General features: G+C 39.0%; 1 protein-coding gene across 3 annotated transcripts in view; it reads right to left on the bottom strand.

The window, feature by feature from the left end:
* The window catches only part of syn3 (synapsin III), a 112,893-nt gene that overhangs the window by 5,519 nt on the left and 84,740 nt on the right, over nucleotides 1-22,634 (bottom strand). For all 3 annotated transcript variants that reach the window (XM_034863489.1, XM_034863488.1, XM_034863487.1), the window contains exons 7-10: nucleotides 13,491-13,553; nucleotides 7,300-7,442; nucleotides 5,538-5,612; nucleotides 5,146-5,248 (exon numbers count right to left, since the gene is read on the bottom strand). In XM_034863489.1, coding sequence (XP_034719380.1) covers nucleotides 5,146-5,248; nucleotides 5,538-5,612; nucleotides 7,300-7,442; nucleotides 13,491-13,553 — 384 coding nt within the window. The remainder of the gene's footprint in view (nucleotides 1-5,145; nucleotides 5,249-5,537; nucleotides 5,613-7,299; nucleotides 7,443-13,490; nucleotides 13,554-22,634) is intronic.

The following is a 22,634-nucleotide window of genomic DNA, read 5'->3' as shown; positions in this document are numbered from 1 at the left end:
AGTAGATTTACTGAATACGTATTTATTTGAACACACCAAGCTCATCTTTCCCACTAACTGCGATTTTTCTGTGCCACACTGTGCTATGCAACAGGGACCCAAAATTAGAATCATCAGCGAGCAGCGTGTAACTAGTGACTCCATCTATAAATATTATGTTGCTCTGGGTATGACTTGGCACATACTCTACCACATCAACTGCCATACACAAATAATTAACCAAAGATTTTTTTCTCATTTTTATTTCCCACCACTTGAGCTCACATGCACATACACGTGTACAGCAGAACCACAGAGAACATGGGGCTCAGAGACCAACAGTCCTCCTCCCTGAAGACCAAGACAAACAGCCTGCTGCACCGCGCCCCGGCCACAAGCTGTAAACACAGCGACGGGCACGCATTTATGTACACAGTCTATGCCAAGCACAGCCCAACCATGTGCTGAACGTGCAGGGATCCAATTCCAAACAAACACTGCACCAGCTCATTTCACTAGAGAGGACTTCCCCTTTTCTCAGGGTAGGGTTGTTTTATGCGTAACCTCAACATCACATTCAAAATACTCAATTAATGTCTCGAGCAATTTCAGGAAAGCTAGGTTTGGTGTTTCATTAGATTGAAATTGTGTGACTTTTTTTAGTAGTAGACACAAAGACTAGGTAGGGATATGCTAACGTTACACGCCTCTTTGTTTTATCTATTTATCAGAGTTTATCTTATTGAGTATGCTGTGTATCCTTGTCCAATGAAAAGTTTAAAAAGGATAGCAACAGTAACTAAGGGGATGTTGCCAAGCAAAGTACACAACCACTAGGTCCCATAGTATGCTCATACTCAGGTTAATACTTGTATTTTGGGTTTCTACCAGAACGTATATATGCTTTGTTGTGCAAAAAGCACTATATAACACATTAATTTTTCGAATACTGTCTCATGCGGTGGCTATAACGCTCAAATTTAGCGCCTGTCTCTTTAAGCCACCCTCTTAAAAAAGCTGAGTCTGTTGTCATTGGTCAGCTTTTTCTGGTCTTCTACATCTGCGCTCAGAGTCTCTGCAATGCCATTGCAGCCGGGGAATGACTGTAATATCACTGTAGCGTCACTTCCTACCTAAATATAGAATAGTTGTGACATCACAACCATCCGGAAGTCCTGACTCATTTAAAGGCACAGTTTCTGAATACAGATTATGTGCATTTATTGGCAGATTGAGCGTTTTGATTCTTTTACAACATTTATTTGGCACATTGACCTGCTTTATAAAAAAAAAGACATGAAAATTCCCTTTTATCAATATGTGACCATTAAAGGTGAGATTCAAATATATTCTTCAACCAGCTGCTGATTTATCCACTGTTTGAAAACCCAACTCTTTTTGCTACAGTATGTAAAAGTACAAGTTATTTTATATACTCTGCAGAGTATATTAAATTTCCATCCAATAAAACACGACAGATATTGGTAAGACCCAGCCAAACCATCTTGGACCATGTCTCATTCAGGTCCCTTTGGTTAAAAGCCCTTCCTGATGTTGAATTCTCTACCAACATCATGTTTCATGGGGAAACACCACAAAGTAAAATAAAAACCTTTAATGGGACCGGGTTGTTTTATGCATGCTTGAATGTAATGAATCTGGGGAATCCAGAGTATCAAAATAACATTTCAAATCTAAACAGTTTTTATGTGCCAGGGTTTCTTACTTTTACCCTTTGTTTCTCAGAGTGGTTTGAGATGTTTTCATTTACTACCCGTACCAGAGAAGTCTTTAACGTCCTTCCTTTTCTGTGTGTGCCCAGCTCTTTGGCTAGGCTTTAGCTGTGAGGTGGGGCGTGGCATGCTGTTTTAGCCAGTTGAGTCATTACCACATGGGACTGAGCAGAGGCCTGGCAAGCGACCGCCAGGCCCCACTTCAAACGGTGTGTGGTGGCAAGCAGCGCCGGGATCCACCCTGCTGATTTATTAGGATACAGAGTCATCTAGCAGAAGACTGGAGCTGCCAGTGGCCTTTTCAGCACTGGAACATAGAGGTGTAACTCTGCACTTTTATTGAGCTGCACAGTGTTCTGTCTGGACAATGTACCCTGCTGCATGGGAAAGTTCACAACATGTGAAATGTGCTCATTCAAAATTATAGTGCAGTCGCAGTACAGAGATGGGCACAGGGTGAGGTTTTCCTGTGAAAACAACTTTAGCTTTCAGATCGAAATGTTTGTATTCCTCCCTTTTGCTATCTTAATCCTTTTTATGATTCATTCAAGTTTAACAAAAGAAACGTTTAAGATTAAAAAAAAACAGTTAAATAGGTTATCTAATTTTCTCCTATTGAGTATGCTGTAGACTAATGTTTAGTAGACATAACTTTTGCTAATCAGCACTAAAAACAAAGAACAGCTGGGGCTGATGGGAATGACTTGCAGTTAGGCTAATACAAGTGTTGGAAGGATTGGACAAATTGAAATCTTGACCTGACTATAGCTCTATATATGTAAAGTGAAGGAATCCCCAAAGTGATTACCAATAACCTGAGTTCCATTGTTATGTTGCATCATGGCATGTCACTGTTATCTGATATACAATTATATCACCAAGTTGTGTTGCATCTGCCATGTTGATTTCATATTGTCATGTTGCATGTCATATTGTCCTGCTGTATAGTGTCATGTCATTTGACATGAAGTACTTTGTACCATGATGTTGTGGGATATCATGTCTTGTCACAGCCTGCTCTATTGTCTGAAAGCGTTTTCAGTGAATCAACACAAAGCTGGAGTTTGCTTCATGCTAATACCAGCCGCAGTAAACTGTTAATGAAGTGCCTCGGAGCAGCTCGTTACTTCTCATTAGGGAGAGGTGTCATGGCTGATGTCTTTGTCTGGAACAAAAAACAGATTCCCACTTTGATGGACCGGCAGCACCTCCCTGTCGTGGTTAATTAAATTCCATCATGCTGAAGGGTTAGAGAGAAAGAGACAGCTAGATGGAGCAGACAAGGAAGCATTGCTCGTCACAGAACATTGTTACTCAACTATGTCACCAGTTTCTCTGTCCAAACAGTCCCGCTCTAAGAAACACATCTCTAGGGAGCTGGTTGATATTTCCTGAGATTGAGTTTTAAAAAAAGAGGCTTATTTTCTCACTGCTGACCTCACCCAGTCTTTAGATAGAGAGAAGTGTGATGTAACGGTCTCAAGCTATATATGGGCACATCAGACGTTCCAGACCAGCCTGTTTCCTTAGATTTGAAGACATAGAAGACCGCTCTAAAAAAAAAAAAAAGGAAAATTCCCCCAACATATCGACTTCTTACATCGTATATCATCAATCACTGCTGTGCAAGAACACTGAAAAGCATTGTAATGATTACCCTTTCTACTGTTCTCCTAACCGGTATTGTCTACCTCCACTTCAGCAACAGATTTTCTGTTTCACAATGACCCTCATACAAATAATTAATGATTTTTAATGTGCCAGTACATAAAGTGACAACTGATAGCAGACTGAAATGTAATTAATAGAAAGCAAGATATGACCCTCATTAACTCAACCTTGTCGTTGATGAACTGCATTATAGTCTACTTTCAGTTCCAGTGTTGTGACAAAGAATTTCCCACTAGAGGACACTAAAGTCTAGAGCAGTAGTTCCCAACCTTTTGGGTCTGAGGTAACCCCACGGTCCTGTAGGAGTGGATGCTGTTCTTTTTTAAAGGTTGGTTTGGTCAGCAGTCACACTACTACAGTATTTGCCTTCTAGACTACTACTATTTGCGGTAAAGCTGAAGGTTTCGACCATCCATTAACATCACTTTCAGCTAATCCTTATAAAACTGCTTATTCATTACTTTTAGCTACCTGTTTAAACTTTTGTGCTCGCTGACTTACACTCTTACATAACTCAAACATGTACCCATTGAGGCAAATGTACCCTGGTTGACACTGCTGTAGAGGTAGAAATTGATCTCTGTGTCTCTGATGTTTTTCTTCCTGTTGAATGCCCATCTATTAGATTAGCTAGAAGACGCTAAAACGGGGCGCCTAGGCAGCCTCAACTGATAGAGTGTGTGCCCCATGTACAGAGGCTCAGTTCTCACCGCAGGGGTTGCAGGTTCAATTACGACCTGCGGCCCTTTGCTGCATGTCACAAGAAGCTTGTTTGTCTATTTGTTTGTTAATCAGTAAGATTGTGAAAAACTACTGGTCTAATTTAATGCCTTGGAGGAGATCTGCCCTTCTAGTTACTGTAACTCTTTTCACATTACACACAATTAGTTGATCAGTGGTTAATATAAAAATATTGGTAAGACCAACTTTAACATGTTCCATGATGTGATATTACTGACCCTTAAATGCATTTCCAGCATAGTGTGACCTCAGTGGGATATGAATCCTAACCCAGGCAGTGTTACGGCCATGTTCATCCCATTGGGGAATGAAACCCCAAACTTGAAGTTACTACTCTCTCCACTCACCACTCACTCACCAAATGGGCTGTGTCAGGTCATGCAACACTCATTTTATTTGTCCACAAACTGGAAACTGCACGGAGAATGCAAGAATTTACCAGTGGACTCAAAATAAACAGGCTGTGTTGGTAGTGAGTCAACCACTGTGACATGTGATGTTTTCATTCTACTGCCTGTGTTTGGTCTACAGACTAATCATTCTTTCAAGGCTTTGGTGATCATGTGCCATCCAGTCTGGCTACACCCTTTCCCTGTGGACGTTTACCATGATATGAGAATAGTATCAGAAGGAAAGGAGATTTAATCCAAGCTAACATTTACATTGGGTTGGCGTTTTACCATGCTACGGTACCACACAGATGACTGGTGTAGGCCGAGTGCTGGTAGCTTGCCAAGAATGTTGGGAATGTTTGGAATGGGACATGTTGTCCATCTCCTGTCTAAATCTTAAAATTTGATATATATATATATATATATATATATATATATATATATATATATATATATAATGAATCTACTAAATATTAAAAATTTACTTTAGTGTTTGCTTCAAAATACACTAAAAGTTAAATATAAGGTGTATTTTCATGATAGCAAGTTTGAGCCTTTTTTTCTTGAAACTGTCTTTGATTTTCCAATCTCAGACTGAACTTGGGGGGTTATTCTGAAAACAAACTGACCTCGATGATATAGTCGTTGCCATCTTTTCCATGGACGGCCTTCACTGCACAGATGTCTAGGCCACCAAACATCTCAGCGCAGGAGTCCACCCACAGCTGATATCTGGAACACAGTAACCCCAATAGCTGATAAACCAATAATTAAAGGGCCCGTAATCACTGGAGATTTCATAAAGGGCAGGTAGGACTTTACAAGGTACACAGTTAACAAACAAGGTTGTTAATTAATCAGGTTGTTAACAAACAACCTGAAGTATAATATTTCCCAAAACTGCATAGGTATGTGGAATGTATGTGGAACACAGACGGCTTTGAAGGTTTAAAATATACAAAAAGTAGTAAATTGCCCAAACAGGTCATAATTTTCCCACTGTGTCTCTGACTGAGCTCACCTGTCAGTCATTGCGATCTGTTCCAACATAGCAGAGCCCGTGTTAGCCTTCCAGTTTCCGGAGATAGACGTTCTCCTGCAAATCACAGAAAAACATGGAGAAATTAATCCACCACCCTCCGGTTGGAAAGCTCCACCGCTCTACCAAGACTTAGTCACCCACAACTCTTGCTTGTGTAGCTGAACAGAAGACCTCATGGGAGAAGCTATCGTCAGTTCATCAGTGATGATGATTGCCATCCACACCTACATTATGTTTGTGTCAGAGCCATTTAAAGACATGCTTTTATGGTGAGGCCAGGGGAAAACGAGATGAGATAAGGCTTGGCTACTCTTTCCTCTGCTCTTTGGTCAAGTAATTGTTTAGATACAGAGTCATGCAAGTTAAGTGGGTGTTGACTCAATCTCTTTGTTGCTAAAGAACAAGGCCTCTTGCTTTCAAATGGGTGTGTGGGTTTGAAGGAGGCATGGGACCAGGACTTCTCAGAATCTAGGAAAAAAGCAATTGTTGATTGATTTTTTTGTTTATTAAACCCATTCATCATAAGAGCTAAACATTGTACATGAATCAATTGATTACTGCAACAATATTGCATCCTGGCAGCTAATATGTTTTCCTAGCAGATGAGGCCTTCTGCCATATTCACAAGGGCATATTTTTTTCTAAGTTTTTTTGGGGGCTTTTCCACTTTTAAATTTTGATAGGAGAGCTAGGTGAGAAAGGGGGGAAGACATGCTGGATATTGTCACAAGTCGGACTTGAACCCTGGACCTCTGCATTGAGGCATAAACCTCTCAGTACACGTACACCCACTCTACCAATGACCCAACCCGGCCACACATTAACACATTGTTCTTCAGTTTTTGACACACTTACAAAAAGGATACATCAAAATGTAGTTGATGTCATTTTTCAATGTGGTAAAACATTATAAAAAGTGTTCTGTAAAACAAATAAATTAACAGATATCATGGCAGCGTTAGCCCCACCCAGGGTGCCATGGGATCCAAATGTCGAAAGTAAACGTTTCAGAGAAGGGTTTATAAGAACACAAAACACATGAAAGCCAATCTTATGTCTCACTTTATTTCAGTATTTAAGTACCAGCCATGGCTACTTATTACATCTTACTACTGTTTTAAGAATGGCCTGATTTTCCTGCGGTTATAAAAACAACTACTTAATCGCTGTTACATACACCTGCACGAAGAGAATGTCAATGTCAGGTCAATGTCACTTTGGCCATCATTTTCTATACTATGTCGTTTTCACTCACTCACATGCAAAGTAAGTTAACGTGATCCAATGCCAAGATCAGAATTTGGAATGACTTTCTGAAAAAAGTTGTTTGTAGAAAATTCATGACCCAGAAGTATTAAAATTACACTAAATCAGTGCACTGCAATTTTACTGAAAATTTGAAATAGAGACTGAATGTTTTCAAGCTGAACACTCAACAGATATCTGCTAAAGAACAGAACAATATTTACATATTTTTAAATAAACCAAAACATGCATTCAAACAAGGCAAATATCTGTAATGGTAACAGACCATTGATTGAGGGAATTACTAAAATTGTTGGGTCCGTGTAAAATATAGAGTGTGTTCTAGACCTACTCTATCTGTAAAGTGTCTTGAGATTACTCTTGTCATGAATTGATACTATAAATAAAATTGAATTGAAACCTACGTAAAGTTACATTCTTTGACCTTGTTGGCCCCAACTGTCAAATGTACAATTTTGGCGGTGTGATCTCTTACATGTAAGCCTTGTAGTTGTTGCCGATCTTCTGGATGCGGATATCATACTTGGACTGGACGTAGGGCTCAGTGGTGGCGTAGGTCCCGGCCAGAGCCACCACGCTGGTGATGTCCTGGAAGTCCTGTTGGTTTTCCACTTTGATCTGTGGGAGAGACGCCACTCGTTAGAGAAGGGCTAATTAAAAAGCGTGTCGTCAAAGCTGGTGGTGGGCGCTTAGAATCCCACAGGAATTTCACACTTGTACACTGGCGGGATAATGAAAGGTCCCTGGATGGAAACATTGCCAGAGGCAGCCTTGAACTGCATAACCTCACTTCCAAGGGATTAGACTGTACACTATACACACAGACTGAGGGTAAATGACGCAATGGGAACCCATCAACACAAAACATGGCTCTTACATAAAACTCAAAGGTATTTTCCCTATAACTTTTAGATAATTGGGTAATGATGAGGTGTGACATTGAAACATGGAAAATAAACTACTAGTTGCCCCTTAGTGGCAGCTTCCAAGACCTTTGTGTATTTCTTTAACACACTATCTTAAATACACAGGCTATCATTGGTCTTCGGATGTCTTCTTCTTTGGATTTTCTGTGGATGATGTTTCTATAGGTGGTGCTCTTTTTCTGTGTCTTATTACTACGTTGCTAAGCAGATTTATGAGGTGTGTTCCATCAGGTCGTGGGAAATGGGGCATCTTAAATGCGGCTGTCACAAGTCAGGGTCGAAGATGCCACATGATTCAGTCCAGAGCGTCCACTCACTCATCACCATCCCTCTAACTGGTATTATCCCAGTTCTACACGCTGGGAACCAGATAGTGAAACCAGAAAGCCCTGGTTTACTCCTCCGGGGTTTAAACTCTTCACTCTGTTTTGCTCTTCTAAAAGGTGTGTTTAATTATGCAGTAGGTAAGACTTACAAAACTAACTAACGTTCTGTCATGTTTTCTGAAACTGACCCCATATTTGAGTAGTACTACATGAAACAGGTAATAAAGAAAAAAAATCTGGCTCCTCTGGCACCACCTACAGCCTGTAGTGCGATTTGCAAAAGTCCACCACTCCCTGTTCAGATGCTCCAATCAGGGCCGGGTTCTGACTAAAATGTTAAAATTAAGAAAGTAATGCCAATTGTTGCATGCAAATTGCATGATTTAAGGACCGATTCTGTAGAACTCAGAAATAAAAAGTTGCAGTTCTAAGGTTCGGAGTACTAGCTCACTGCTAGATCAACATAAAAGAATACTGTGCTATAGATTATGTAAAAAAGAGCTCAGTTACATACTAAAGCTGTCATACTGATCAATATGAAGCACTGAATGGAAAGCAAAAATGGATATTTATACACGTTTACCTACCAGTGAAGATCTGTGAGGTCTTAGTTAACAGTTTATTGTTGTGTTAATAAGGGTTTAAGTTAAGTGCACAGACACAAATGAATCCTAGAAAACAATGAAAAAAGAAATTGAAGAAGTAAACGAAAACCCACAGTGGGAAAACAAATGAGTAAGAGCGTGAACGGTTCTAAAACAGTAAAAGTAGGTTTATTTGTTTAAAAGAAGGGTGGGCAACTTTGATGGTTAATGTGGTCCAGTAAACAGTGTTGTCACTTTGATATTTGATAAAAAGAAAACTCTTAATGGAACCCACATGAAAAGATGCTGTCAGATGAGCTCAGAAAGCAGACTAGCAAAAATAAAATTGTAATTGCTTAAGCTGATAAAGTACATCTCAGACAAACAGATTTTTAATTTAAGAACCATTTTTCCTAGAGTTGAAGGCCAAGGGTACAGCAGTAATACAGCACAAACTGTGGCCTCCATAAAGCTCAGTTATTTGAGAACAGCTGATGTTGTCTTTCAAACTTTATAACAGCTGGTCTCTATTTTATTTATTATCTCATTCATTTTGAGTTTAGATAATGCTTGCTTATTAGTTAAGTCCTGACTATATCTTATATCAGTCGATGCACCCTAGCTAGCATACAAGTAGATGGTACCACTTGCTTATATAGCAAGTACTGTAGGCGCCACAGTAAATTGTATTACTTTTTGTCACAATGATCAAATGTATGCATTTCCTGTTGAAACAGCATGTTTGGGTCAGACACAATGCTAGCTAGCTTTTTAGCATGCTAACCAAATTAGTATAACATAGCTCTTTCTCTTAAGAAGTGAAATTGCTAGGAAATATAACACACCCATGTCCACTTCAGGACACTCAGGTGTTTTGCTGCTACAGCTACTACTCGGTCTGGTATAGCCAGTAGCTTATTTTAGCTAATTTTAGCTAATTGGCTACCAATGTATTAATGTTTTAATCTAGGTGTATAACTATCTTAACCTAAGTAAGGGATTTGTTGTGTGAGAGATGTCTGCATATATTGTATTGTCCACTTGAAATGCCGTTTATGCCATACTGTGCTGAAATATAGGAAATGCACACAAAACAAATACACATCCTATAATTCAACTTCAGAAGAGAACTATTAGAATAATACATAACGCTTGTTATTGTGAATCATCTAATCAACTTCCAGAACCTTAAAATTTCCAGATCTTGTACGTATATTTAAAAACTTGGAAAATACTTTTTTGAATTGTGAACAATGGCCCTACTGTCTTTATTTTCTTTTTAATTTATGAGAACTAATTTGTAATTCAAGACAGTGCTCTAGCTTTGAAAATGGTAAAGTGAGAACTAATGTAAAATATAGATGTGTTTCAGTTTTGGGGGTTCAATTATATAATTAACTCAATGCATTGAAAATGTGTACATCTTTGAGTTTCAAAAACCTTTAAAATCTAAAAGAATTAAAGATTATAAAGTAATTTGATAACATATAACATATGCCCATCTCTAGGGGCGGAACCAAGCGTGCATTTGAAAATCTCACTGCACGCAATTGGATACCACTAGGACCAGTCCAAACAACACCCGGGGTGATGTATTGAGAGCCCCACTAGCTTAGCTACCAGCGGAGCTAACTGGTAGATTAAACTGTTGGCATCTGATTAGCTTGCCTCTGGCCTGCCTATATCAGATACAGTGATGTGATTGATGCAGCTCAGCTTCAAGGGTATAGTTAATGAGCAGCATTACTCAATGCCAGAGTAACTCGCTGAGCAAATCCCAATTGTGCTCTCGTGAGAGCTCTGGATTTCCAGGGTATGGGGATAGGGATAGGAAAGGCAAAAATAAGCCTTGGCTTCAGCCTATTCTTATTTGGGTTATCTATGGTGGCAAATTGAAGGAAACATATTGTTTCTTTCATGTATGCTAACCTTCATGAAAGTATTCATCATCATTATAATTGTTTATTGTCTATCATATTATTGTATAAATGACATAAAAGGTAGATGTATGTACTACAAAGTTATTATAAATACGTGCATCCAGCTAACTTCTTTCATCCTGTGAGTGTGACTAAAGCATTATGGCTGAGCACTGGAGCTACCCCGTTTACAGTAAGTGGGAAGAAGTTGAAACAACAAAGTCAAGTGAGGCAAGGGAAGCGACTCGGTTTACATCATGGCTCCAGAGGTAGAACCTGAAAGCTAGTGGCAGGTCCAGCTCTGAGCTGTAAGCACGCACATTCATCCAGAGAAGTACGCAATTCCTCAGGGAAACTAAACAAATGCAAACAGAAAGCAAAAAGGTTAGCCAGAGAAGGTGAAACACTGGCATGGAGATGAAAAACAACCCCTGGTGGAAAAAGGCATGTCATACTGGTCCGTGCCCGGACCAAATGACATAGAGGCTGACTGGTCTAAAAACACGTAATTGGAAAATTGGGTACAAAGCTCCACTCAGCTACTGTTATGTCAATGATATTGGTAAAAAAAAAAAAAAAAAGGCGAAATGTGTGGTGATATTTATTTGGAATAAACTAACTTTACTTTAATTCCCTGACTAAGAGCAAGTGAAATTAGACTACAAACCGGAAACAACACGTTTCCTGGTGAGATAGGGTTTCAATTAATTAATAAAAACAATTTAACGTTTTAGGCCAAAGGACCCCGTATCTGAAAGATTGAGGGATCACTACTACATATGTTGTACAAAATTAAGTTGCATATTAAACTGGGCCTAAAAGAACGTGTAGTTTGGCCTAAACTCTTTATACATACCTTTTTAGTAAGACAATAAAATAATAATTGTTGGCATGATTTTCATGGTTCATGTTTAATATTTAACATATGTGGCACAGTGAATCCTTAGGCAACTGTATCTGTGGATGACAACCTTAGTGACCTATGAGCCAGTAAGCCTATCATCAATGTTTTTATTTGTATTTCCAAAAATAGGCAGATTTATATTTGCTAATAATATGTTGGATTTATGTTAGGAGATTTGATGACCCCATGTTGAAGATCTCTGATTAACGGGATAGTTCCAATGCGGTCGGAAGTTCCGCCAGATGTTCATTTTAAACTGTGGTCGCATCGAGAAACATTAACTGAAACCTCTGAGCAACAATACAGGCCAAAAATGGCTAGTTATAAGGAAAACTTGGATTATGCAAAAAGGCAGGCCTGATTGGTTCTTTCAGGGGATGATTGTAATTATTAACAAAGAATACGTTTAATGCATTTACTATCTAAACTGGGACGTTTAGGACAGATTGATAGAGATTTGCTAACAACATCATACATACGGCGATAAACTGGTAAGAACAAATTACATGTAACTATGTATCAATCTAATTTAAATAGCTCACATTACTGTATGTGCCAACATTGGCAAACATAAACCACTGATCATACCAGACCATGTGACGCTGTAGAAGCAAAAGCCCTGTATCTATCAAATTGAGTGAGAGTGCGTTTTATTGCTTCTGAGCTCCACTTTGTATATTTTAAGAGGAAATGTTTGGTATATGTTGTTTCAAAAGTTAGCCTACAAAGTTTGGCTAAAAATGTATGTATTAATGAATTACACTGAAGTGTTACATGTAGCACCTTTAGGTTTTGGTTGATGTAATATTATATATGTGGTTATTTAACTATGAATGCTAATTGTTTTTTGTTGACGCACTTAAAAAACCTTTAAAGGTTTCTGTCAAAAGCAACAACAAAAAAAGGCAGTGACCTAAATCCCACATGTTCCTGTGCGTTCTCAGAGCTCTGTGAGGTCTGAGGGGTAAAACGAGGTCCTGCTCAACAAGGACCCGCCAAGTTCCCCTCAAGCCTTATGGGAAATTCTATATCATGTCTGGCTCCTGAACAGGAAACCAAGCCCCTACAGACAGACGAGGGCAAGAGACATATAGGAAGTACCTAGCCTTGTGAATCCAAATAACTGCCAGGAGAGACGGGGGAATCAGAGAGATTTGTGTTAGGGGAGACTAAGTGTGTGAACTCTCTCATTGCTTAGCCCATTTTGGAAAAAAATCCTGCACGCTGTACGTTGATAACAAAAGAGAGGATAGACATCATTCCATGAAGTGATACCCTTAGATCGTCTGAAATTGTTAGTTGACTAGACTTTTGGACAAGACAGCATCAAAAGGAAAACTACTGGTGGATTGTAATCAGACCTTATCAGTGGTGTTTCTGTCTGTGTGCTTTTCTGCCTTAACGATCAGATGTCCACTCAGCGAGAGTAATCCAGGAACACGCTACCCACTCTACAGCCTGATTAAAATGGTGATTTAGCCTTCATGGCTGATTGTGAAGATGGGCACGGGGGTTTGGGTTTCCCATCTCTTACCTGCTCTTCGAACCACAGACCAGTCAAAGCTGCCGTGATAATATCACATGTTTGATTTGCACAGCTGGAAAATAGGCAATTCTGAGTTGGAGCCTGTAATCTGCGCTGGTGAAGGTGGAAATCTGAATTTGTGTGCTTGTCTGTAAACGTCAGTTTTTGCAAGTGTTACAAAGCCTATTTAATTGATGAGTTAGTTTTTTTTAAAGTTTTTTTACTGTCTTCCTGGCTTAAAGGAATAGTCAGACATTTTGGAAAATATACTTTGCTTTATTGACAGATGAGCAGATTAAAACCTCTTTAATAAATCTCTGCTAAATATGATAGCTACATAGACACAAGGCATTGCATTAGACTTCCATCTAGGGGGTTGGTTCAAGGTAAATTTTGAGTTCTGGGATATGAACTTTGGGTTCAACTTGTGACAAAGATAAAAAGGAATGTGTGTGAGAGGTTTTGTCGGTTTATGAACTCACCTTTCCCATGCCAGCGTAGGCGTGACCCATCTTGACCACTACAGGGTATGAAGGGGTGGTTACCTGCAGACAAGAACAACATCAGATTATTAGCTGGTGTGATAACCTCAGTCTTTCCAAAGCTGGGTGGCGGTGGTGGAGTTTGTATTTGTCTCTAAATAACACTCCTTTAAAAACTGAGTGTTAGTACTAATGAGGTTAGTTTTGGAATGCACTTTTTCAATTTGTGAAGGGGACATGCGTCATCTGATTTGTTTTTAGCCAGGACAGCAGAAAGAAAGCTGTAAACACAACACGCACAAATTATCACCCTATGAAGTTGATATGTTAGCGAACAAGTTAGCAAATGAATTATTTACACATCAAGCAGATTCAGAGCCGAATTTACATTCATTTGGGCCTTTTCTGGCTTTCTGATATGTCCATTATTAACTCTTCATTTAGCGTTTTTATTTTCTGCATCAAGTCACCAACCGTTCTGTTTGGTGGTAGGCAGTTAGACTTGGTCTATCAGAGTTTTGCTCTGAAAACTGTTTCTAAAATACTATATTAATTAGAGCTGAAACAATTGCAAAAAGTTGCAGGGGCAAAAAACTAAAAAATGATTTGAAATAAGCTAAAAGGCTCTGTAGTTCCGAGGAGAAGGGCAGAGTTGGGTCAGAATGCCCTGTAGGTTAGCACAAACGACACCTTTCACATTACAAAGTCAGCCATTTGTATAAATGCAAATGTAAATGTGTTAGAAAAAGAATTTACAAAAAGGAAATTAAAGCCTGATTTACACCCTAACTCTAACAATTAGAACCTGCATATTAAAAGTTGGGAGCTTGGGGATTGTTGGTGTCAACCATTAGGAAAAGGATGTCACACTAGCTAGGAACATTCAGAACGGTACTTGGTGTTCTAAATATACAGTAAGACAGACATGTGGTAAACACCACATTGAGAGACAACCAAATGCGGAAAACTATTTCCTTTGCAACGGAGTTGAATGTGTACATGAAGTGTCCAGAACCGTGGCCTTGTAAAGAAACACATTGGCCCTCATGCCATCCCACTGAGCCTAAAACAGCCCCGTTTAGGATGGTGGATTCGGAAGAATGTTGGTTTATTATGCAAAAGAACGAAGTTCTGGGAAGCTGGGTGGAAAACCACAGCTCATTGGGATGGGTTTGGACAAACCAGACGGACCGCAAACACGCTATTTCTCATAGTTTGCAGACTTGGAAGTGGAGGAAACATCAACAGATAACTTCTAACCCCCTTGTGGTTTGAATGCCCCTTGATAAATCCACTGATATGATTGTAAATGGGATGTAATCTAAGTAAAGAGGGACTTTTCCAATTTCAAAAGCACTTTCCCCCACTTTTATGCATTATAGTTATTCAGCAGCGGCGCCAGATTGTGTACTGTACAGTAAGGGGCTCTTCTAGGTTCAGCATTTTTGTGATCATTTATTGATATTTAAATAGAGACACTGCATATACTGTACATTTCCATACATAATCATCCAAACTTTGCATGGTGGTTTGCACTAAAATAAATGTAGGTTACAGGAATCCTTTAGACATATGTAACCATTGCTTAAGACATTCACAATGCCTACATGCTTGTTGCATTTTGACAATATAATGTAATGTAGATGTAAGAATCCAAAAGGTTGACACACAGTTAACAGTGATTATCTTTGCGGGGACCCATTTCAGGCGAAGCGTACAATTAAATAACCACAGTTCAAAAGACATCAGATAAAGCACGGAGATATACTGTAAGCTCAGACCTGCAAAGAGGAAGGGAACGCCTAAACAGCTGCTATCACTTCATCCAAACCCTCCCGGGCAGTTGACAGGACTGTACATACTAAAGTTGCCGTCAGCTTGTGTTGCGCAGAGCCTTGAGGGCGTGAGCCGCGCTTCTGTTGACAGGTTTTGACAGTACAGGCCTGGCCGACACGCTGCCAAGATAAAGTGTTCACTAATAGTCTCCATTATCACTTCACAAGTGCCAGAACACAGAGGGGTGAGACTGTATCAAGAAGTCCACTTTGTAACCCACTTTAAAGTGCTGTACTGTAAGTATGAAGCATTTAGTATGGATCAATGGATAAGTGTGAAACATGCTAATTGGAAGAATAATGCCCATTTCAACTACAATTCAAATTTTTACAACTGAGAAACACCAAATCCTTGTTAAGCTATTGGTAGTCATAGCGACATTTATTTTTCGCTTTGTACTCACACTGGATTGAAATGAACAATTAAAGGATTAAAGTTATATAATAAAACTGTTGGTAGTGAGCATTTTCTGAACAATACTCACTGACAATATTTACATTCTATAGTTAGTTAGTTTTAGTTTAGTTTTAAGTTATTCCAAGTGGTGGAGGGATTTTCGGACAGGATTTAAATCACCTTCACATGTACACTTCACACTTCACACGAGGACCGAAATCTTAAGGATTACAAATTTAATGTGCTGATTTTTGGTTTTTAAGGGTATAGGACAACGCTGGACTACCAACAAGGAAAAGTGGGCAACCACCTTGGGACCCCAGATCTCCAGGAACACTGCTTTATAAGGGGGGCACCAGCCCATTTTTGCCCAGGTGTCTTGGCAAAAATAATCCTAATTTGCTAATGGTGTTTGAGACAGTTTACATCTATTTTGGGTTAAAAATGTAGAACTCGTAGCAATCCACCAACTTCACAACTTTACGGCAGGATGATGGTCCTAATCGTGCATACAAGGCAAGTCAGTTATACAGCCTCAATCAATGTGATCATGGTTTTCACAACTGAAGACCAGAATGCTGAAGAGAGAGACTACACAGCTGTTCCTTTAAATGTGACTCGAAATAAACTCCATATACATGTATCTTATAAAGTCTTACAATTAGTGGCAATTAAATTGGTTTAACTACCTACAACAAAATGAGATCATAATCTATGTGCTTTATGCTTTACAAAGACTAAGCCATATGAGGCCATTCAGAAATTCAAACTTTTACAGCATTTACGTGTATGCGTCACATGAAGAATGAGATGAGGTTTAGCAAGTATCTGTGAAAAACAGAGTAGTAGCAAAGTGTTTCTGTTTGCCTGGTTTAAGTGGAAGGGGCTGCAGCCACCCACTCTGTCTGGATGTTCCTTCCAGCCCTTTCCCATCAGTGTGGCAATGACGACTCTGTACATCCTGAGGAGAGACAACCACATCCTCTGCTCCTCAAGTAACCGGAGCGTTAGACTGAGACATGCGCTCACTGTTGTTTTCTGATAGACTCACAGAACATAAACATAAGATTGCCTCAGTTCAAGAAGATTTACATTAGTTATATCACATGTAAGCCATAAAGTAATCCCTGACATTCCTGAGCCAGACTGTCTTCAGGTTCATTCTGGCTGTTCCAGAGTCTGCATTTTGGCTATTTTAGAACCTGGACACAGCAAAAAGTGGCAATGTTAGTTATTCAGAGACGTGGTTCTAGAAGCTTGGTGACATTGGGACTCCCTGCAGGGTCGTTTGTAAAACTACTGTATTGTATCTTCAAATGGAATTTGTGAGCTCATGGTTACGACACGGGAAGTTGTGTACACGATATGTTTGGCATTCAAAATGACATCGGCAGAACACAGCTGCTAGGCAACAGCAACGCAAAAGCCAACGAATTGGTAACGTAGCGCAGGGGCCGTTAAAAACATCAACATTTTCCCAAGACATTCTAAAATTATGAAGGAAAACTCCATACGACTAACCATATCCACACTCTATCCATACGCGCCAGAAAGCATGTCACAACTCGTAAACACATTAGAACTCGTAAACGCGTCACAACTCGTAAATTCAGAGGTTTCAGAGAATTTAAACTTCGGAGGACGTGAATACAACAAGAAGGGATGTTCCGATGGACTCTTTTCGTCAACATGGTAAACACAAAGCCATTTAAAGGCAGCATATCTAGCGAGTTAACCGCCAACACCCTAGCAAGCCAGTAACATGCTAGTCAAAAAAGCTCTCAATGAGTCTTTCTACAGTGTGCCGTTTACTCCCTACTGACATTTGTTTCTCAGGAATGTAAAAAAGCTCTCTAAGCTAGCAAACTTGACAGTTGTCTGTTAGTAAGCTTGTTTGGCCATCAAGGAAACAATACAGTAAGTTCACGCAGTTTCTTCAGTAGATGTAAACGTACCATGAAACAGTGGGACATTTTAAATAGTTAAATATTTTAGGCCTTTCATTCCAACAGCACAGCTTAGACTTGAAAGGGGACAGAGAGGGGGAATGACATGCAGCAAAGGGCCGCAGGTCGGAGTTAACACGCGGCCGCTGTGTCGAGGGATAAGCCTCTTTATATGGGGGCGCGCTCTACCAGGTGAGCTACCTAGGCGCCAGACATTTTTTTTTTTTTTTTTTATAATTCTAATATCTATTGAATTTTTACATTTTATAACAAAAAAATAACCAAAATAACAACATCAAGAAAACAACAATAATAATAACAACAAGAACAATAATAGTAATAACAAAATAAAACAAAACAAAAAACAAAACCAACATAAACAGTGAGGTTCAATGTAAATCTTTGTAAACAGCTGGTGTCCAAATTACATTGTAGACATGTAGGTGCAGAAATTGTCCCATTGTTCTTTCATGGTTTCATTCATACAGTGTAGTCTTCCCAACATCTTTTCGTCATTCTTTCTTTCCACATTCTAAGTGTTGGGTCATGAGTGTCCTTCCAAAATTTCAAAATGAGTCGGGAACATGTTACCAACGCAGTATTTAACACCCTAAAAGTATGTTTATTTAACACTGGCACTTCTCTTTTGTCTCCAAGTAAACACAGTCTAGGTGATTTGGGCAGACTACAGGGTAACCAACCCTGCATGTAGCCCAAAACAGACATTTTGGTTTTAAACTTCAGCTTACTGTTTCATTTCAGCTACACATGTACCACTCTGTCTTTTATTCCCAGCAGAAATCTGTAAAAGGCATCCAGTGTGGTAAAGACGTTAAGAAGTCACATGCTGAAAAAGCTAATTATATGGTGGGTGATTTCACCAGTCTAGGTCTCATTTTGTAACACACAGCCTCTCTTCAATTACAGTAAATGTGCTAGACGACCAGACCTGGCACATGATGGAAATACTTCAGGGAAGCCCATCCACCCGCACACACATCCCTTCCCACTGGCTATGTTTGCAAAGCTGTTGTAAGTGAGTCACATAGGACTGTCGCTTAGGTCAGTGTCTGAGGTAAATCTTGTTTTTCGAACTACCAAACACTTCCATGTGACATTCCAATCCCTCAAACGTTCCGAAGTTCTGCATCCGAAGTTTGTAGATTCCACTTTACACATTTAAAACGTAAGAGGACCAGGAGAGAAAGATTGTATCCATTATAGACATGTTAGTAGGTACAAACAAGCTGCATCACATATGAGGACCACTCAGTAATTAAACGCATCTCAGTGTTATTTCCCCTCTGACAAAACAATTACCACAAGATTTATTTAGTAGTTGTTCTGGAGCTTTCAATCACATCATCAATCTTCTTCTGCAGATAAGAGAAGTCCTGGTAAGTCTTGAAAATGGAAATTATAACATTTACTACTCCATGACATAGTCCATCCGCTAAGGAAGAATGTGTGTTAAGCTTAAAAGCTCCAGAACAGCAGCTAAATGGACCTTGTGGTGAGACTTCCAACTACTGTTTCCTTGGTCAAAGAATCTCTATCTCAATACTCTTTTTTTATGAAGTGGATGCAAATTGCTCACATCTTCATTTCATAATGGATTTATGATTAAGCTAAAATTCTAACACATGTAAAGCGGTTTAACTGCCAAAACTAAGCATTGGGAACATTGAGCTTGAGGATTTGTATTTTTAAAGGAGACTTTGAATGGTATAATCAACTCCTATCTTAACTTTCTGTATACTTCTTCATAATGATACCAGCCAAAACCCACACATGGGCTGGGGGGGACAACCTCTGACTACAATTTTTAATAATAACTAATATTAGCACAGTATTAAAGTTGTAAAAACAAGCCACCTGGTGAATGCAAGTCAATACTAATTAGTGCATCCTTTAAATAACTTAACTGGATTCGGGGGAAAATATGAATCACGATTTTTTGGCTTAGAATGGATTTTACAATTCTCTGCCACAATTCCTTTCTCACAGAGTGTAATGTTTATTGCACACATGAACCATGACAAACAAATTGACCGCACCAAACACAGATTTTTTTGGCACCTATAGTACATCTATGTGCATCATCACAAGCCTGTAAACATAGACACTTCAATGAAGAGCTTTAAAACCTATTTTATACAGTCTATGTTTAAAACTCACAGAAGAAAATAGTAGTGTTTGTGATACAGTAGGCTCGTAAACTTAAATTAGAATCAAAGTCATTTAAATAAAATTTGTTTAATTAAAAAAAGTTATTTAAAAATGTAATCAGGAAGAAAGTGAATCGAGATTGCGAAATAATATTTAATCGTGCAGGCCTAATAGACAAACAAATGGAATTGCAACTGACTTAATTAACTTCCTCTGCACTAAACTGAATTAGTACGGCCTGTCAGTGACTTAAATATGTCACACTGTTACAAATAGGGATGAAAAACACACAAACCGACCTGACATTTGATCAGCAAATGTCATGATTAGCTTTAGATTGTAGAATTATAGATTATTTTATAGAATAAATTGTACTTAGTTCCAATTTAATTCATATAGTGAGGTAAGATAATGTACTGTAAAAGACCCGTAAAGTATTGAACACAAAGCCTGGCAAAAATGGGTCACACACATACACACACAATTAAATTATGGGTGAATGATACTGAAACAATGCAACCATTTATAACTAACCAAAAAGTAGCAAGAAGATTAAGACTTGCAGAACACAAAAAAGTCACATGAGCTGCCGCGAACCCCCCTCCACCCACCCACCCACCTACACACACACACACACACACACACACACACACACACACACACACACACATACATACACACCTTCAAATGAAAAGTGTGTAGAGAGCAGTACACTGCTTCAGTGGCTGAGCAGAAGTTGGATTATTCTTTGGGAGCACATGCATTATCCAGCAAAACACATGCTGCCTCCATCCTGCATTTATGATCTTTTTAATTTTTATTATGGCCACTCAAACCTGCCACATCAATGAGAAGACATGAGGCGCAATGGTTTGGGCAGACGACGAGAGCAGGGGACCCCGACCCAGAATCCTTTTCAAGAGTCCAACCACAGTGGGACCAAAGACAGCCTGCCCACATCAAACCCTGCCTGTGGATTAAGTGAGCCTCAAGAGACAAATAATGTTTATCATGCAAGTCCCAGCTAAGTTACTGACTGAATTCATCCACCTGACAGGAATGGATTCAGCTCTATTTGAAAGTGTTGCATGTAAATGTTTGAGTAGATTCAAATGAAGGCAGCAACCCTTCACTTTGACCTAATACAGATTGGAGCAATACCATTGGAGAATCAATGGAGTGTAACTGTATCATGGTTACATGCACCAGTTATTGTCATCAGTGGGCTGTGGTTGAAGAAACTAACTTTTATTATATAAAAGATTAAATAATTTTGTTTTATCTTTCACCAAAACAGTTGCAATAAACATGCATGCTTCACTTTGTTTTAACTTCCATCTAAAAGCATACCAGACACTTTTATTTTATCAAATGGTTTACAGTAACTTTTTATAAAAATTGTTACATTGTAAGCTATACATACATACACATATGTATGTTTGAGCCACAGCTACTTGAATAGCGATATTTTGTGCTTATTCACCTTCCTGCTGAGATTAGCATAAATACTAAAAGCAGCTAGCCAAGCTCTGTCCAAATATAATTGGAATTGGTAATTGGCCTAAGGCGTATGTTTAATTTGTACAAAACCAAAGAGCAAGAGCAACAAGTTATGGTTTTTACGGGATTTGTTGCAAGTAACTATTGTGTTACTTTCAAGTACAATTTTAAATGCTCAAATGTGACAACATCTCCACCCCTCTTTAATGAAACTTAAAATACATGTGCATGTTCAATTATTTATGATCTGGTATTAATTACAGTCAATGGTTGTCTGGTGTTTTCTTTTTTTCATAATTATCTTTTTATTAGGAAATTTCACATTGATTGACAAGTACAAATGGAACTACAGTTGTTAGCATCAGAATTGTACAGAACTAAGTTTGTGGTGTTTTTATAAATGAAAAATTACAAATGTGAGGTGTTATAATCCTAATTTGTCTACACAATGAACTGAAATGACTTTCAAAAGTTTTTCCAGATTTCCAAAATTAAGAGTGACATAAGCATGACACATACAGTTGTCCAGAATCAGCTGTATTGGCCAGGTTTGCGTAAACAAACAAGGAATTTGACTTTGGTTAATGCTTTTCAGGATACACCTCCTTAAAGTGCTCATATTATGCTCATTTTCAGTTGTATGCATGTATTTAGAGGTTGTACCAGTTGTACCATATTTTTGTTGTATTGCACATTGCTACAGCTCCTCTTTTCACCCTGTGTGTTGAGCTCTCTGTTTTAGCTACACAGTGAGACATCTCACTTCTGTTCCATCTTTGTTGGGAGTCGCACAGCACCTAGTTAAAGACAGCTACCCAGTCAGAAGCAGAGTACGAGGGCATGCCACGCTAGCAGCTAGGTGAGCATTATAACGTGTTACAAAGTGACGCATGTTTGTCATGGAATTAAAGACTGGACTACAATAGAGCTGTTTGGAGCAGTCGGTGAACAGTGTTTTCTGTTGGAGATGGTAACTCCCTTTGGGGTGGACTTTGGGCTTTTTCACTTTTTAAACCTAAAACATGCACAAAAAGATATATATCCAATTTAAGGAAAGGTCGAAAGTCAAAAAGCATAATATGCGCACACACATAAGGCTTTTTATGAGTTGCCACAGTAGCCCCTTGGTGGCTAACATACACCCCAAAACTGCAACTAAGAGAAGATGCCTCTTGTGTTAAAGTGTGTACAGTAAAAGCTGTCCTATAGGGCAGCGTACTTATTGTTGTGGAATTTAAGCTCATCTGGCTTCTATTAGGGTCCGTCCTGGTCGCTGTCTGGAAAACCCAACTTAAGT

Source organism: Etheostoma cragini, chromosome 23 (assembly GCF_013103735.1).
Source record: "Etheostoma cragini isolate CJK2018 chromosome 23, CSU_Ecrag_1.0, whole genome shotgun sequence".
Lineage (NCBI taxonomy): Eukaryota > Metazoa > Chordata > Actinopteri > Perciformes > Percidae > Etheostoma > Etheostoma cragini.
This window is presented reverse-complemented; position numbering and strand designations above follow the sequence as displayed.